Source organism: Prionailurus bengalensis, chromosome A1 (genome assembly GCF_016509475.1).
Source record: "Prionailurus bengalensis isolate Pbe53 chromosome A1, Fcat_Pben_1.1_paternal_pri, whole genome shotgun sequence".
Classification (NCBI taxonomy): Eukaryota; Metazoa; Chordata; class Mammalia; order Carnivora; family Felidae; genus Prionailurus; species Prionailurus bengalensis.
Genome location: NC_057343.1, coordinates 232,754,904 through 232,769,124, shown reverse-complemented (window position 1 = coordinate 232,769,124; position 14,221 = coordinate 232,754,904). Strand labels below are relative to the sequence as shown.

The 14,221-nt window shown below is 51.0% G+C and overlaps 2 protein-coding genes across 4 annotated transcripts in view; one reads left to right on the top strand and one right to left on the bottom strand.

Moving 5' to 3' along the window:
• ATPSCKMT (ATP synthase c subunit lysine N-methyltransferase) overlaps positions 1-1,098 on the bottom strand; it is a 17,856-nt gene extending 16,758 nt beyond the window's left edge. The window contains exon 1 of one of the 2 annotated variants that reach the window (XM_043601125.1): positions 994-1,098. In XM_043601125.1, coding sequence (XP_043457060.1) covers positions 994-1,009 — 16 coding nt within the window. In that variant the 5' untranslated portion in view covers positions 1,010-1,098. Of the gene's footprint in view, positions 1-580; positions 972-993 lie in introns of those variants that run through there. The other variant, XM_043601134.1, reaches the window with a different exon arrangement.
• CCT5 (chaperonin containing TCP1 subunit 5) overlaps positions 1-14,221 on the top strand; it is a 26,415-nt gene extending 12,194 nt beyond the window's left edge. Inside the window, exons 1-11 of one of the 2 annotated variants that reach the window (XM_043601065.1) lie at positions 1,381-1,565; positions 4,541-4,601; positions 5,066-5,230; positions 6,457-6,655; positions 8,217-8,409; positions 8,489-8,638; positions 10,129-10,248; positions 10,840-11,025; positions 11,623-11,760; positions 12,237-12,417; positions 13,860-14,221. In XM_043601065.1, the coding sequence (XP_043457000.1) occupies positions 1,461-1,565; positions 4,541-4,601; positions 5,066-5,230; positions 6,457-6,655; positions 8,217-8,409; positions 8,489-8,638; positions 10,129-10,248; positions 10,840-11,025; positions 11,623-11,760; positions 12,237-12,417; positions 13,860-13,987 (1,626 nt within the window). In that variant the 5' untranslated portion in view covers positions 1,381-1,460 and the 3' untranslated portion in view covers positions 13,988-14,221. Of the gene's footprint in view, positions 1-1,380; positions 1,566-4,540; positions 4,602-5,065; positions 5,231-6,456; positions 6,656-8,216; positions 8,410-8,488; positions 8,639-10,128; positions 10,249-10,839; positions 11,026-11,622; positions 11,761-12,236; positions 12,418-13,859 lie in introns of those variants that run through there. The other variant, XM_043601069.1, reaches the window with a different exon arrangement.

The following is a 14,221-nucleotide window of genomic DNA, read 5'->3' as shown; positions in this document are numbered from 1 at the left end:
AGCATCAGTACACTTGATCCTTCAACAACACGGGGTTGAGCTACGCAAATCCACTTACAGGTGGATTTTTTTTTCATAGTGTACTGCAAATTCATTTTCTTTTATGATTTTAATAACACCTCGCCTCTAGGTTATTTTATCATAAGAACACGGCATATAACATACAAACAAAAACGCTGACTTCTGACCAATAGGCTGTTAGTAAAATTTGGGCGGGGGGAAGGCGGCTGGGCTGGAGTCGAAAGTTACGGGTGGATTTTGACTGCACAGGTGTAGACAGCACCAGCACCCCGAACGCCCACATTGTTCAAAGGTCACCTGTTCTTTTTTTGTGTGGCCGAATCTAAGCCTGTAAAGGATTAGCTCATGATCAGTGTTCTCAAGAAAAGGCGGCAGAAGCTATTTAGAGGACAGAATATTAGAAAGATAGAATGGCCAGGGAAGATCGCCAAGGCAGCACAAAGCGGGGCTTTGGAGTGGGACCCTTAGCGCTACACAATCTTGCTTCTTACTAGCTGTCTGACGTTGGCCAAGTTACTGGACGATGTGCACAATGAGGATTTCTTCAACGAGCACTTACACGGAACTTGCTAAGGGCCCGGCACTGCTCCCCCCGAATCCTTTCAGGAGCCGTGCAAGGCAGACAGTACGGTTCCCACTGCTATTTTTGCAAGCAAGGTAACCGAGGCACAAAGAGGCTACTGCCCACCGAGACCCAGCTGGCAAGGGGCCACGCGGATCCCCACCCACACGGGGGCACTCCGGTCAACTCAGAAGATCGTGCTGCACACGCCGGGAGTCACTCGCCCTAAGGCGCTCAGAACAGCTCCGGGCAGCTAGACGCGGGTACCAGCGCGCGCATTGCGGCCCGCGCCCCGCACGCCAGACTCCGAGCCAGGGCTGCGGCCGGCGGCTCCCACTCCCGCCCGGCCAGGAGCCCAACGTGAAGCCCGGCCCCGCCACCCCGGCAGCCCGCCGCGCCAGCCGGCTCACCGCTTCCTCCCTCCATCGCGAGACTTCCTGCGGCCGGAGGCGGGGCTGGGAGGGTGGAAATCCGGAAGTGGGTTCTACCATCTCCTCCGAGCCGGGGAGGGGGGCACGGAGGGAGAAACTAACGGCGTGACGAAACGAGTTCCTCGTTGGGGCCCCCTGCCCAGAAACTCTCGAGCGTGAAGCTTTAGCAGATGAGCTCGATCTGCTCTCGGCTGGAGGGTTTTAAGTTCCCGTCCGCGTCTTCGAGCTTCCTCTCCCCGACAGGGTCTTGGACGTTAGAAGTTCCCTGAGGCCCCTGATTCCAGAAGCTACGGTGTGGCGTTAAACTAGTCTCGCGTGAAAAATAAGTCTCGCGCGCCCGGACTGCGCACGCGTGCGCTGTGGCGCCCTCCCGCGACCGGAAGGCGTGCTCTCGGTTCCGGAGCGGACTCCGCTGGTCTGGGGAAAGTAACCACTGCTGCCGCACCATGGCGTCGGTCGGGACCCTCGCCTTCGATGAATATGGGCGCCCTTTCCTCATCATCAAGGATCAGGATCGCAAGTCTCGTCTTATGGGACTTGAGGCCCTCAAGGTAACGGGACGGACGCTGGCGGTGGGATGAGAGGGGAGGCGGCCGAAGCCCGCGGCTCTGCGCCTGCGCAAGCATGGGAGCGGTTCAGCCATGTGCTCCCCGGAAAGGTCGGGGATCCCCTCTCGTCTTCGGCCCTGCACCCCGCTCCTTTAGCTCGGGAGAGGCCGATGTAGAAGCCTTTAATCCCCGTTTGGGAGTTGGGGTGGAGCCGCTAGCGCCCTTCAGCGTTGGGTGGGGCGGGTTCAAGTCCTAGGCTCTGAGCCCGCGTCTCCGATCGCTTCTCCAGCCTGTGGTCGTTCCTTACGGTGTTTCCATCGGGAAAGGCAGAGGTCATTCTCGGGTCACCCGGCTGCGAGAGAAACAATAGCCCATGAGGATGCCGTTCGTTTTCCGGTCACTCCTTAAAGACTTGGTCGTTTATAGAGTAATTTCTTGCAATGCGTGGCGTAATACTGGATGCGGTGTCGTGAAAATTAAAAACGTGTACTTTTAACGCAGAAACTTAACCACCGCAAGAGTGGAAAGTGGACACCAGCGACCGTAACACAAGGCAGCGTGTGACTGGAATCACCAGTTACGGATGCAGCTAAAAGTTGGAGGGTGTCCTAGAGACGTTTAGTGGAGACTGGCTTCTGATCGGGGATGGCGTCACTGCTTTGAATGCGAGAGAGAGAGAGAGAGAGAGAGAGCGCGCTAGCCCCTGGGGGAGAAGGGACAGCAAAAGCCAAAAGCTGGGCAGAACGCATGGCACGTTGTAGGGCAGAAGAGCAATCTGGTTTGGAAGGAGTCTAGTCTCGGTGAACGGTAGGGCCCCAAAGGTGGAAGCCCTCGAATGCCCCACAGTCAAGATGTTATCCCTGGAAGGAGGGAGCCCTTGAGGGGGTTTTGAGCAGAGCCACCGTTGAGGTAGAAGCGTGCTTCAGAAAGTGGGGTCTGGTGGACCAAAGGGGCTAAGAAAGACCAGAGGCGTTAAACCGCCAGGAGTCCAGGTGAGCACAAGCCTGTTTAAACAGACGAAGAAACAAACCGTAGAGTTCCCTCGCTGTTTGCCTTAGGACAAGCTGCACAGCCTCTCTGAACCTCCTTTCTCGGCGGGGGCGGCACGCCTCTGGGGAGCTGGGGATGAGGATCGAACGGGGCAACTTAAGCAGGGGCCACACGGTGCTCGATCTGTGGTGGATACTCGAGCGCTTGTATCACATACTCCGTTTCATCATTCGTTTGAAGGAACCAGCAGAGAACGTACCCTCCAGTACCTCGTGTGTCACAGCACGACAAAAGCTACGTGTTGTTGCGCGTGGGCTGTCACGCTAGCTAGTTAACGGGCACTCGTACTCTGCATCACACGATCCTCACGCTCGGAGGTAGGTATTGGGGTGACAGCTGCAAGCGTGGCCCCGGAGCGGGTAAGGTGACAGAGCTAATCCAGAACGGGGCCATGATTCAAGCCCACCCCTGGCTGACTCCAAAGCCAGAGTTCGGAGCATCGGCAGGGTTAGCATTCGGGGCCAGGTCATTCTTTTTGTTGTGGGGGCCCGTCCTCTGTCGGACGCGGAGCAGCAGACGGGCCTCTACCCACTTTGTGCTGTTAGCGGCCCCCACCCCATTTGTTAGAACCAGCAATGTCTGCAGGCATTGCCAGGGGGCTCCTGAGGGACAGAATCCTCCCTGGTTAAGAGCGGCTTACCTGTGATTACCTTCCTCTAAAAAGTCCATTACACTGACAGATCGGGCAAAGTGTATTTTCGTGGTTACCAGTATTTTCACCGATCCGTGAACTCTGTGTCTTGTCTCAGCTGCCAGATGCAGTGACTAGGGAGGGCTCCGCGGATCATGGGCATTTGAACTGCGTTCAGTGTCGGTCAGCGTTTTGATGACTGGAGGGCCTTCGGTGCATTAGCGCTTCAAGGATCAGAGGGCATATGTGGGGGGGACACGTGGACCGCCATCGTCACTGGAAGGGAACTAGGTCTCAGGTTGTGGGGGGCATTGAAGAAAAACTGAAGCTTTCAGACTCCATGTTGAGGCACTGGGGAGTCATTGGAGGTTTGGGGACCGGCAGATGACACGGTTGAGGAAAATGGGTGAGTTAGCTGGGCGTCGGATGGACCTAAAGGACAGGAGGTGAGATCAGAGACCCCGGATTTCTGTAGGGTGCTGTGGAGCCAGGCCAGGCTGGTGACAGCAAGACTAGGAACGAAGGAAACAGCATCTGCAGAAAAAACACACTGCTGGTCGTGTGTGTAAGCAGGAGAGGATGCTTGCAGGTTTCCATGGAGTTAGCTGTCGACGCCCTGGGCAGATGGCAAGGGTGACTTTTCACCTATGGGTTGCATATTAACTCAGCCGTCAATTTCTGGGTGTATTTCTGTGGTAAGCCTCGTATGCCGGTTCAAGGGGCTGTACGTGTACGTCTGGACTCTTGGCATGAGGCTAGCATTGCAGGACCGCCTTGCAAGGCCTGTCCCTGTCCCGTCAGACCGCACCTGCTGTGAAGTGGGGCAGATAAGAGAACCTGCCTCGTAGGTGTGCTGGGAGTTAAAGCTCTAGGCTCTCGTTCTTTTGCGTAAGAACTACCTACTAAAGCTGGTGGTTGTTATCACGACAAGGTTTAGACTTGGGTGTTGCCTCTTAAATGTAGAAGCTTCTGGAGAACAGAAACTGTTCTGTATGATTGGATTTTATAATCATCAAGTGTATGCTTCTAACTATTAAAAATTGGGGGGCCTGGGTGGGTGGCTCAGTCGGTTAAACATCTGACTCTTGACTCCAGCTCAGGTCATGATCTCATGGTTCATGAGTTCAAGCCCCATGTCGGGGGGTGCCTGCATGGGATGCTCTCGCTGTCTCTCTGCTCTCTCCCTCTTGTGCTCACTCTCTTTCTCTCTCAAAATAAATAAAAATAAACTTTAAAGAAAACTACTGAATTGTTAAAGTTATTTGTAACTTGAACCTTTTCTGTGTCTTTCATTTAGTCTCATATCATGGCAGCAAAAGCTGTAGCAAACACAATGAGAACATCACTTGGACCAAATGGTAAGAGACTTCCATTCTGTGTTAATGCGTGGTATGTCTAAATCGTGGAGAGTTGATGGAACCCTTTTACAGAAATTTGGGACACGGAACAGGGGGCGTCCTAGGCCTCTGGCACTGACACACTTGTTTTGTGTATTTCAGGCTTTAAACACGTTTGTAAGCGCACATACAATTTTAAGTCAGAGGTTTTTTTCTTCTTTTAACATTTTATCAGCATTTTCCACATCAGGGCTGTCATCTTTTGTAATTAATACATTTAGTGATGCTCCTCACCCCCATTTCTCTAGTTTTAGCCCTTTAGGTGGTTTTGTACTCGCCAGTGCCAAAATGCACACAGATACTCTCTTATGTATGCTGAATTTTTCTGATAAATTCTGTAAATAGGCATTGGGTCAAGAGGTCTAGCTTTTTTTTTTGTTTTTGTTTTTTGCATAATGTCATTCTAAACGTTGCTGTCTTCCTAGGACTTGATAAAATGATGGTGGACAAAGATGGCGATGTGACGGTGACTAACGATGGTGCTACCATTTTAAGCATGATGGACGTCGATCACCAGATTGCCAAGCTGATGGTTGAACTGTCCAAATCACAGGATGATGAAATTGGAGATGGGACCACGGGAGTGGTTGGTAAGAAAGCAAATTATCCTTACTTGTTTGAGAGGCATTCCTTAAAGTCACGCACACCTGCCAAGAGTGTTTGCTCTGAATCAGATCATGAGAAGACTGTTGCACAAATCCACGTTGAAGGACATGCCGAAATACTAGCAGCCCAGACTCTTCGGAAGTCCTTGTCCTGGAACAACAGGACAGTTCTTCAGGGGAGAGTTAAGCGGCTCTTCTAGATCAGGGGAGCCAAAGAGAAATGACACGTGGCTGTAATGCAGAACACTTGATCGGATGCGGGCTTTTTCTTTATTTAAACTGTGGGGGGTGTTTGGGATACATGGGAGGATTTGTGGATCGTGCATCGCAGAGTAGTGCCCTGTTAAGTGTCCTGAGTGTGACAGGTATGTTAGAGTGATAGGGAGATTGCCCTCGTATCTTAGCTTACAGCTGAGACGTGTCATGATTTCTGCGCCTCACATAGTTGAAGGGAATAGGTGTGGGTTCGTAGAGAAAACAAATGTGGCAAAATAGCGTCAATCAGTAAACGATTCATTTGAATGTTCTTACGCTTTCTCTGAAGTTCTGATATACTTAGAGATGGGGAAGATGGAAGAGAGAAATAGTTTTAACGTTACCTTTTCTGCAGATGAGGTTTGAATTCATTTATTCAGCAAGTATTTGTTGGGAACCAAGCACTGTTATGGATGTGCTTGGAGTACAGCAGTATTGAAACAAATATCATCATCTTTGTGGCCCTAAAATAACGGGAGGAAGGAAGGTGGTGGGGAGGATAAACCATAAGCATATTATATATAAATTCTCTTATCACCAGCACAAATTTTACTGACTAGAAATCCCTCTCCTGGCAGGGCGCCTGGCCGGCTCAGTTGGTAGAACATGCAGTTCTTGACCTCAGGGTTGTAAGTTCAAGTCCGAATTAGGTGTAGAGATTACTTTAAAAAATCTTAAAACGAAATCCTTGGCTCGGGAAACACGAGCTTTTTGCCCTTAAACGTTCTTAGGTTACGTTCTTCACTTACGTTTTGTCCATCACTGAGAGCTGAACATCCGTTTATAAGGGGTGACCTGTTAGATCTTTGCTAGAAGCAAAACCAACACTTCAGCCTCCCAGATCCTTTTGCCTTAATTTTGGACCCTTCACATTCCCAGGGTGTGGCATCTAATTGGTATCGATGGTGTAAGTGTCAGTGCTTGCCTGACGTGGTTGTGCGCTGTCTTGTCTGCAGTCCTGGCCGGCGCCCTGCTGGAGGAAGCCGAGCAGTTGCTGGACCGCGGCATTCACCCGATCAGGATCGCCGACGGCTATGAACAGGCCGCCCGCATTGCTATCGAGCACCTGGACAAGATCAGCGATAGCGTCCTCGTTGACATGAAGGACACTGAGCCCCTGATCCAGACAGCAAAAACCACGCTGGGCTCCAAAGTGTACGTTTACAATACAGTTCTTCAGCGCTTCTAGAGGAAGCAAAACGTGTGTGCTTATTGCTAAAAACCTCCTTTTGTAACGATCGCACGTAGCTTCATGCGGACTCAATGAACTTCTTCTTTTGTTGTTATTTTGCTTTGCTTTGTTTCTAATGCAGGTGTAGCCACATGCATCTTGTGTTTTAGTTGGAAACTGAAGTTCCAGGCTTGGGTATTAAATCCTCTCAGTATTTGTAAGAGATCCAGGGCTTTGATTTAGCAGGATAGGCTGTGTTAGCAGTCAAGCAGAAATAAATGGTCCTGCTTGGGGAATGTTAGCCTTCAGAACACCTTCTACCATTTCTTTGCTAGGAAGCCATTTAGGAGGAGAGGCTCTACTTTTCATTATTGCCCAAGCAAGTTACTGGTCCAGAATCTTAATTTAGTGAGAAGGGGCAGTCTTGAAAGTGACTTACATGGGGTGTTTTCCACGCTTGCATAATGCCTGCTATTTACCAGGCCTGCTGCCACATCTTAAGGGCACAGAGACACAGGCCCTGTCCTCTGGAGACCCAAAGCAGCCTCAGCCAAAAGACACTTATTTGAACAATAATGGAGACCTGTGGGCTCTTGGCACGATGTAGCATAAAAATTCTAGTATGAAGAGCTTTATTACTGGTTTTTCGAATCAAGATCAGGGTGAGAAACATTTTAAACTTTAATTTGTGTGGTAGTTTTAGCAAAAAGGCATGGCCTTGATTCAGAGGTCAGGGGAAGTGCAACAAAATTATTGCCCTCTCCACCCCTAGGGAAAAGCCTCTGCCGCCATGCTGTGCTAGAATGTGCTGGGTGCCAGGTGCCCTCTTATACGGGTGCTGAGACCAGCTGCTGGGCAAGGGGGCCACCGGGATGGTCTCTGTTCTCCTGAAAGGAAAGTGTCCTAGTTGAAATGCACGAATCTTATCATTGCTTTGTAAGTTGATCTTGTTATGTTTGTAAGTCTTGTAAAATCCATGTATGTATAGGTCTTTACTACAGAAAATGTTCAAAACAACTGACAGCGGCCAAACATAGTGTGAGGCAAGTTATAAATCACTTAGGATACTAATGTTTATGGTTTCCCCATTATCTTTTCTCTAAGATGAGTTGAGATTTCATGCACTGTTTCAAGTATTAAATTTCCCTTGAAGTTTTTCCAGAACCAAAAGTAAATTTATTGAGCAATTTATTCAGATGTTTCAAAGCTTTCAGAAAAGATCCCCGCCCCCGCCCGGAACTGATGTTGGTGGAAATTCCTGCAAGGGAAGCAGCCATGTGGAGTCCTCTGGCTTCTTACTGAATGCTGCACCCCATTTACACAAGATGTCGTTTTCTCCCGTCCCAGTTTATGGCTCTCTTTGGGTTCTGTGGATCCCAGCTTGAGAACCCGTGCCCCAAACTTGAAAGTGCAGGTTCTAGTGGCATAGCTGTCTACAGAGTCTGAGCGTCCTGCGTTTTACAAGACGTATCTGAGTTGCCACGTTACATTCTGGGTCCTGCTGTGGCTGCAGTGGAGTGAAAGGTCGTTCTGTGTTTTCATCAGGGTTAACAGCTGTCACCGGCAGATGGCTGAGATCGCCGTGAACGCTGTCCTCACCGTAGCAGACATGCAGCGCAGAGACGTGGACTTCGAGCTCATCAAAGTGGAAGGCAAAGTGGGCGGGAGGCTGGAGGACACGAAACTCATCAAGGGCGTGATCGTGGACAAGGATTTCAGTCACCCACAGATGCCAAAAGTGAGTCCGTGTCCTGCACGGCTTCACGCTGTTTTTCACTCCTAAATCACGAATTGAAAGATTCTCTTTGTCCCCACAGCAAGTGGAAAATGCCAAGATTGCCATCCTCACGTGTCCTTTTGAGCCGCCAAAACCAAAGACCAAGCATAAGCTGGATGTGACCTCTGTGGAAGATTATAAAGCCCTTCAGAAATACGAAAAGGAGAAGTTTGAGGAGATGATTCAGCAAGTAAGTCTTCCCATAGCTTTTCGTGAGGTAGGTCTGTAGGTGGTAACGTGGCCCTCCTCTTTACCGTCTTGATTCTTCAGCGCGTGGCTGCAGGTGCCGTGTCAGTGTGAGCCCCCTTTTTTCACTTTTAAGTTAGAATAGTAATCAGCATTCACGGCGAGAAGAAATCAGGTGGCACAGAAAGGCTTAAGGGGGGAGAGACCCGATTCACAAAATGGTCACGTGTCTGGAGCGCCTCAGAGAGTTGGCTCCGTGACCTTCGAGCTGTGCTCTTGATTTTACGATACCGTCCTGGACGCATCTAAGCCAAGCTCGTATGTTCAGGGTAGGAACACCTCAACTCTCCCCCTCGGGCTGCTAATAAGCGTGCACACCCTGACAGTGGTTCCTCTTTGGGCCTCTGTCCTTGGGGACTTCCAGCATCCGCACACGGGTACGTGGACGTGGGTATCGGTTGCAACGTTACTCGTGACAGACAGGCAAGAAGTTACGTGGATGTCTCTCTTCGGGGGGGAGTTGGGTTCGTCTGCTCCTGCGTGATCTGTGTCTCCGCCTACCTCATACCAGGCACCGTCGTAGGGACCTGAGACACAGCAGCGACCAAAGTAGAGCCCTTGCTCTTGCGGTGCAGAGTAAGGGGATGGTGGGTAGGGGCCGTGCTAAAGACGGGGCCTCTCAGGCAGAGACCCACCTGCCTGGGGGAGGGGCACTTACCCGGCTGGGGTAAGCTGGGGCGGACAGCGGGTGCAGAGGCCCTGAGGCAGCAGCAGGGTTGGCATGCTGAGAGGTCGGAGGGGCTGAAGACCCGTCACCTGGGCTACAAGGCTGCCGTGGAAGTGCCAGGCAGGGTGCCCGGAGCGACAAGGTGGCAGGACCTAAGAGGCCGAGGGAATCGGATAGGTGTGTGGGTGGATATGCGGGTTCCCGGGGATGATGACAGGAAGGTGATGGGCTGCATGTTTTTAAAGAACAGGAATGGCCCAAAGAGGAACGTCGTAGGTACTTGTGAGGGGCACGAGGGAGGAGAAAGAGCCGTGTGAGGACAAATGCTGAGGCAGGCTGGTTTCCAGGGGACAACCAGGGTTGGCCCCCGGGGAGAACATGGCAGAAGCGAGGAATGTGCAGGAACGAGTCGGCTGTTAACGGACAGAGGGTCACGGAAGAAGGAAAAGCAGAGAGCCGGGCTCGAACTCACGAAGTGTGAGATCAGGCCCTGAGCCGAGATGGAGTCTGATGCTTAACTGAGTGAGCACCCAGGTGCCCCTGAAGTACTGATTCTGAAAGCATATCAAGAACTGAAGTGATTCCCTTTGATACTTGCTCATTATTTGGGGTTTGGGCCTGACAGAAGGTAGACACTTCTGTGCTTCCTTCTCTTTTCTCTGCTTTATTTTAACGCTCCCACCTCGCATGCCCCTCTGTGCGCCTCATCTTTTTCCCCGAGCACAAGGAATACTTACTAACGTGATGGGCATTTTTCTCCCCCCCAGATAAAAGAAACTGGCGCTAACCTAGCCATTTGCCAATGGGGCTTTGACGACGAAGCCAATCATTTACTTCTTCAGAATAACTTGCCTGCGGTGCGTTGGGTAGGAGGACCGGAAATAGAGGTAGGCGGCTCGTGGGAAGAGACTTGCGAACGCAGGGCTCAGGCTCGATGCCCGTGCGTGCTGGGGGCCTGCTTGGGGAGCAGTTGCCGTGAATAACCACAGTGTCAAGGCTCCACAGATAGAGGGCCAGCGGGGAGAGAGGAGAGTGCTGAGATCTTTCTCTATTTCAGCCACAGTGCTGCGAGTTTCTGGTGTTCCGTGGGATTTAGAAATGCTTTCCGTGTGTCGTCCCACTTGGCTCTCTGAGGCAGGGACACCTGCTTACCGACCGGTGTGTCAGCCACACGCCGACCGCCGTCCCACACGTGGTCCGTGCCCCGGGGCAGGCTCGGCCTCCTGTCCTCACCGCAGCCAGGGTGCGATCGGTCAGGACACAGTGATACGGAGGGTGGTGGCGTCACCCCGAGACACCGGCTCCTCAGAAACCCACTCGTTTCGTGTGCCTTCTTGGGTTGACCTTGAAATTTGAGGCTAGAATGGATTGCAGTTCGGGCACGAGGTAGCCCTGGGTGGAGTTTGGCTCCTCTGCGGTCTGATCGTGAGGGCCCAGTGCTCACCAGCGCCTTCCTCCCCCCGACCCACCCCGCCTAGTTGATCGCCATCGCGACAGGAGGGCGGATCGTGCCACGGTTCTCAGAGCTGACCCCTGAGAAACTGGGCTTCGCCGGGCTCGTGAAGGAGATCTCCTTCGGGACGACTAAGGACAAGATGCTGGTCATCGAGCAGTGTAAGAACTCCAGGGCTGTGACCATTTTCATCAGAGGAGGAAATAAGATGGTGAGAATCCTAGTGACTTGCCCTGCATTGTTTTCTGCCCTTGGTGTAGGGCTTGGTTTTGCCCAGAACGTGTTTGACTGAGATACGGGTGCCATTTCTCAAAAACGATCATTTTTCGCAAAGAACCCGTGGCTTACCGAGGTGTAAAATCACCGAAGACCACATTCGGTGCTACCTGTTAGTGCTACGCAGGCCTTTTTTGCGTCGCTCGGGTGGAAGCAGGGGCCCGGGTGCATCCACGCTGCTAATCTCCCTCCCGCGAGAGCGGGTCTGTACCGCATCGGCATCAGTGAGACGGGCCTCAGGTGTCTCTTGGTCGGTTTTGGCTCGTCTGACCACTTCCCGTGGTCACGTGTCCCGAAATGAGTCACTGGCTGCCTCCGCCTGGTGTTCACGTAACCACGTGGCAGAGAAAAGGGAGAGAACGACAGAAATCACCCGGTAACGAACATTCTGGCGCGTGCTCTCCATTTGTTCCTAAGCAAGGTGGCTTTGATGCCGGTACCCGGCAAACAGAGGTTCAACCAGGCGCCGCGGATTTGACTCTAAAACACTAGATTGTGATAATGTTAACTTCTGCGGAACTGTCTTCCCCAGATCATCGAGGAAGCAAAGCGATCCCTTCACGATGCTCTGTGTGTCATCCGGAACCTCATCCGGGACAATCGTGTCGTGTATGGCGGAGGCGCCGCCGAAATCGCGTGTGCCTTGGCCGTCAGCCAGGAGGCGGACCAGGTAAAACCCGTGCGGGGCCTCCAGGCCTAAGGCGTAAGGCAGTGGGACTGAACACACTGGGGAAACAAAGTGTCGTCGCCGTGGGTGAGCAGCGCCTGGTCCTCGCCCTGGTACTGAGGCGCGGCCTCCCGAAAACTAGCGTTGCTCAGCCTTTTCAAGCTTTCCAGCCTTGACAGCAACCGCTGTCCAGTCTTCAGTGTCCTCATTTGAAGTTCCAAATAAATGGAATATCGTGACTGTCATAACTAAACGTAAAGCTGATTTGTTTTCAGACTCCTCTCACGTGTCTGTCTTCTCCGTCCTTACTCTGTCGTGACATTTTAATATTCTGGTAGTTTAACAATAATCAAGACGGCCTATTCTTAGAATTCTCCGTGAGTTAGGTTTTCAAAGTATGCGATTTAATTTACCTTTCCAAATTGGCTGGTTTTTGTCTTGTTTTTTGCTAATAAGCACGCTTACCTGTACCCTTCCAGTGCCCAACCTTGGAGCAGTACGCCATGCGGGCGTTCGCGGATGCCCTGGAGGTCATCCCCATGGCCCTCGCCGAAAACAGTGGCATGAATCCCATCCAGACCATGACCGAAGTCCGAGCCAGACAAGTGAAAGAGACGAACCCCGCTCTTGGGATTGACTGTTTGCACAAGGGAACAAACGGTGAGAGCCAGTCGCAACCCAGTGGGGCCGTGTCTGGGTCAAGACCGGGTGATCTCCTGCTGGTCGCACAGTGCACGGTGCCTTCCATGAGCTTCGATACCTCTGCACTTCAGATATTCGGGTCCTAACTTGTAGAATGTTTCGGTTTGATTACCTGAGGATTTGGTCAGACTGCTGGTCCTGTAATACGGCACTCCTTAATAACAGTAAGCTGTAGCACGCTGGCTTACACCAGAGGCGACTTGCGTTTCAGTCTCTGGTTTTAGAAAGTCCTCCTTCTCTTGCTCTTTAACACCGATCTGTGTCAGGTAGGTTCTGGATGTCCTGGGAAGCAGCCCGGCAGGTGACTTGGTGCCGTCTGCTTATTTTGTGCTTTCGTCCGGGACTTAGGGGTGTTTTCAGATGTGATGTACTGGGACCGTAGCCATGTGTGTAGTTTAGAGGGTGATTTCGCTTAAGCTTGTTGGAACGGTGGTTCCAGTGATTTCTCACTAATGGGCCAGGCCCACATTTTTTTTTTTTTTTTTAATGTTTGTTTTTGAGAGAGAGCACGCAAGCGGGAAAGGGGCAGAGAGAGAGGGAGCCACGGAATCTGAAGCAGGCTCCAGGCTCTGAGCTGTCAGTACAGAGCCCGATACGGAGTTCGAGTTCTAACCACGAGATCATGACCTGAGCTCAGTTCAGATGCTTAACCAACTGGGCACCCCCAGGTCTGCACTTCTGCAGCCACTCCCAGCCCACGGAATCAGATGATCTGTGCTTTTATGTAGAACAGCAGCTACGTCCTGGTTTTCATGTTCACAGCCAGCAGAGTTTAATAACAGCAGCAACTCTTTGTCAGACAGATACTCACATTTTCTTTAACTTGAATGCCTGGTTCTGCTGAAATTGGTTTACATCTTTCTTGGAATTATTTTGTTTCATGTACAGTCTGATTTTTTCACTTACATTGGGCTTTCCAAATTATGCGAGTGAATATTTTGTGGGATGAAACGTCGCTGAAAGGTTTTAGCCAGTCACCTAGCGCTTTGGCTTGTCATTGAAGGGAGGTCCCCTTCGCCCCCAGCTTTCTGGGACCCAGGTTCAAATTCCACACTGTCCTCTGGAACAATGGAATCTTACTACCCCTCTGAAAACGTAGCTGGATGAGTGGTTTCTTCTTAATTTTTTTTTTTTAGAGGGAGCACACACGCAAGCAGGGGAGGGGCAGAGACAGAATCCCAAGCAGGCTCCACGCTGTCAGTGCAGAACCCGACACGAGGCTCGAATTCACAAACCTCGAGATCGAGACCTGTGTGGAAATCAAGAGACACTTAACTGACTCACCCAGTCGTCCCCAGATTTATATTTTTTTAAGTTTCAGGGTCTTTGTGAAAATGAGAGCAAGTTACTAATATCAAATACATATGTTTTAGGATAATTCATTTATTTGTGTTTTCCAGATATGAAGCAACAGCATGTCATAGAAACTCTGATCGGCAAAAAGCAACAGATCTCTCTTGCCACACAGATGGTCAGAATGATTTTGAAGATCGATGACATCCGTAAGCCTGGGGAATCCGAAGAATAAAGAAAAAACCGAGAGTAAATGTAGTAGTAAGGTTCACTGTTGTGATTAAATAAATGGATGTCTTGTGATGCATCTGCAGTTATTTATTACTGTGTCTTTTTTCAGACACTGTAGATGCCATAATAGAAACAGCTGTTTAGTTACCATGGTTCTCCTGTTGAAAGAAGTTCAGTTACGGGAATGCGGTCTCGCAGGCTTTTGTATCTGTTCTATTAAAGCGGTCTCTTTAAACAA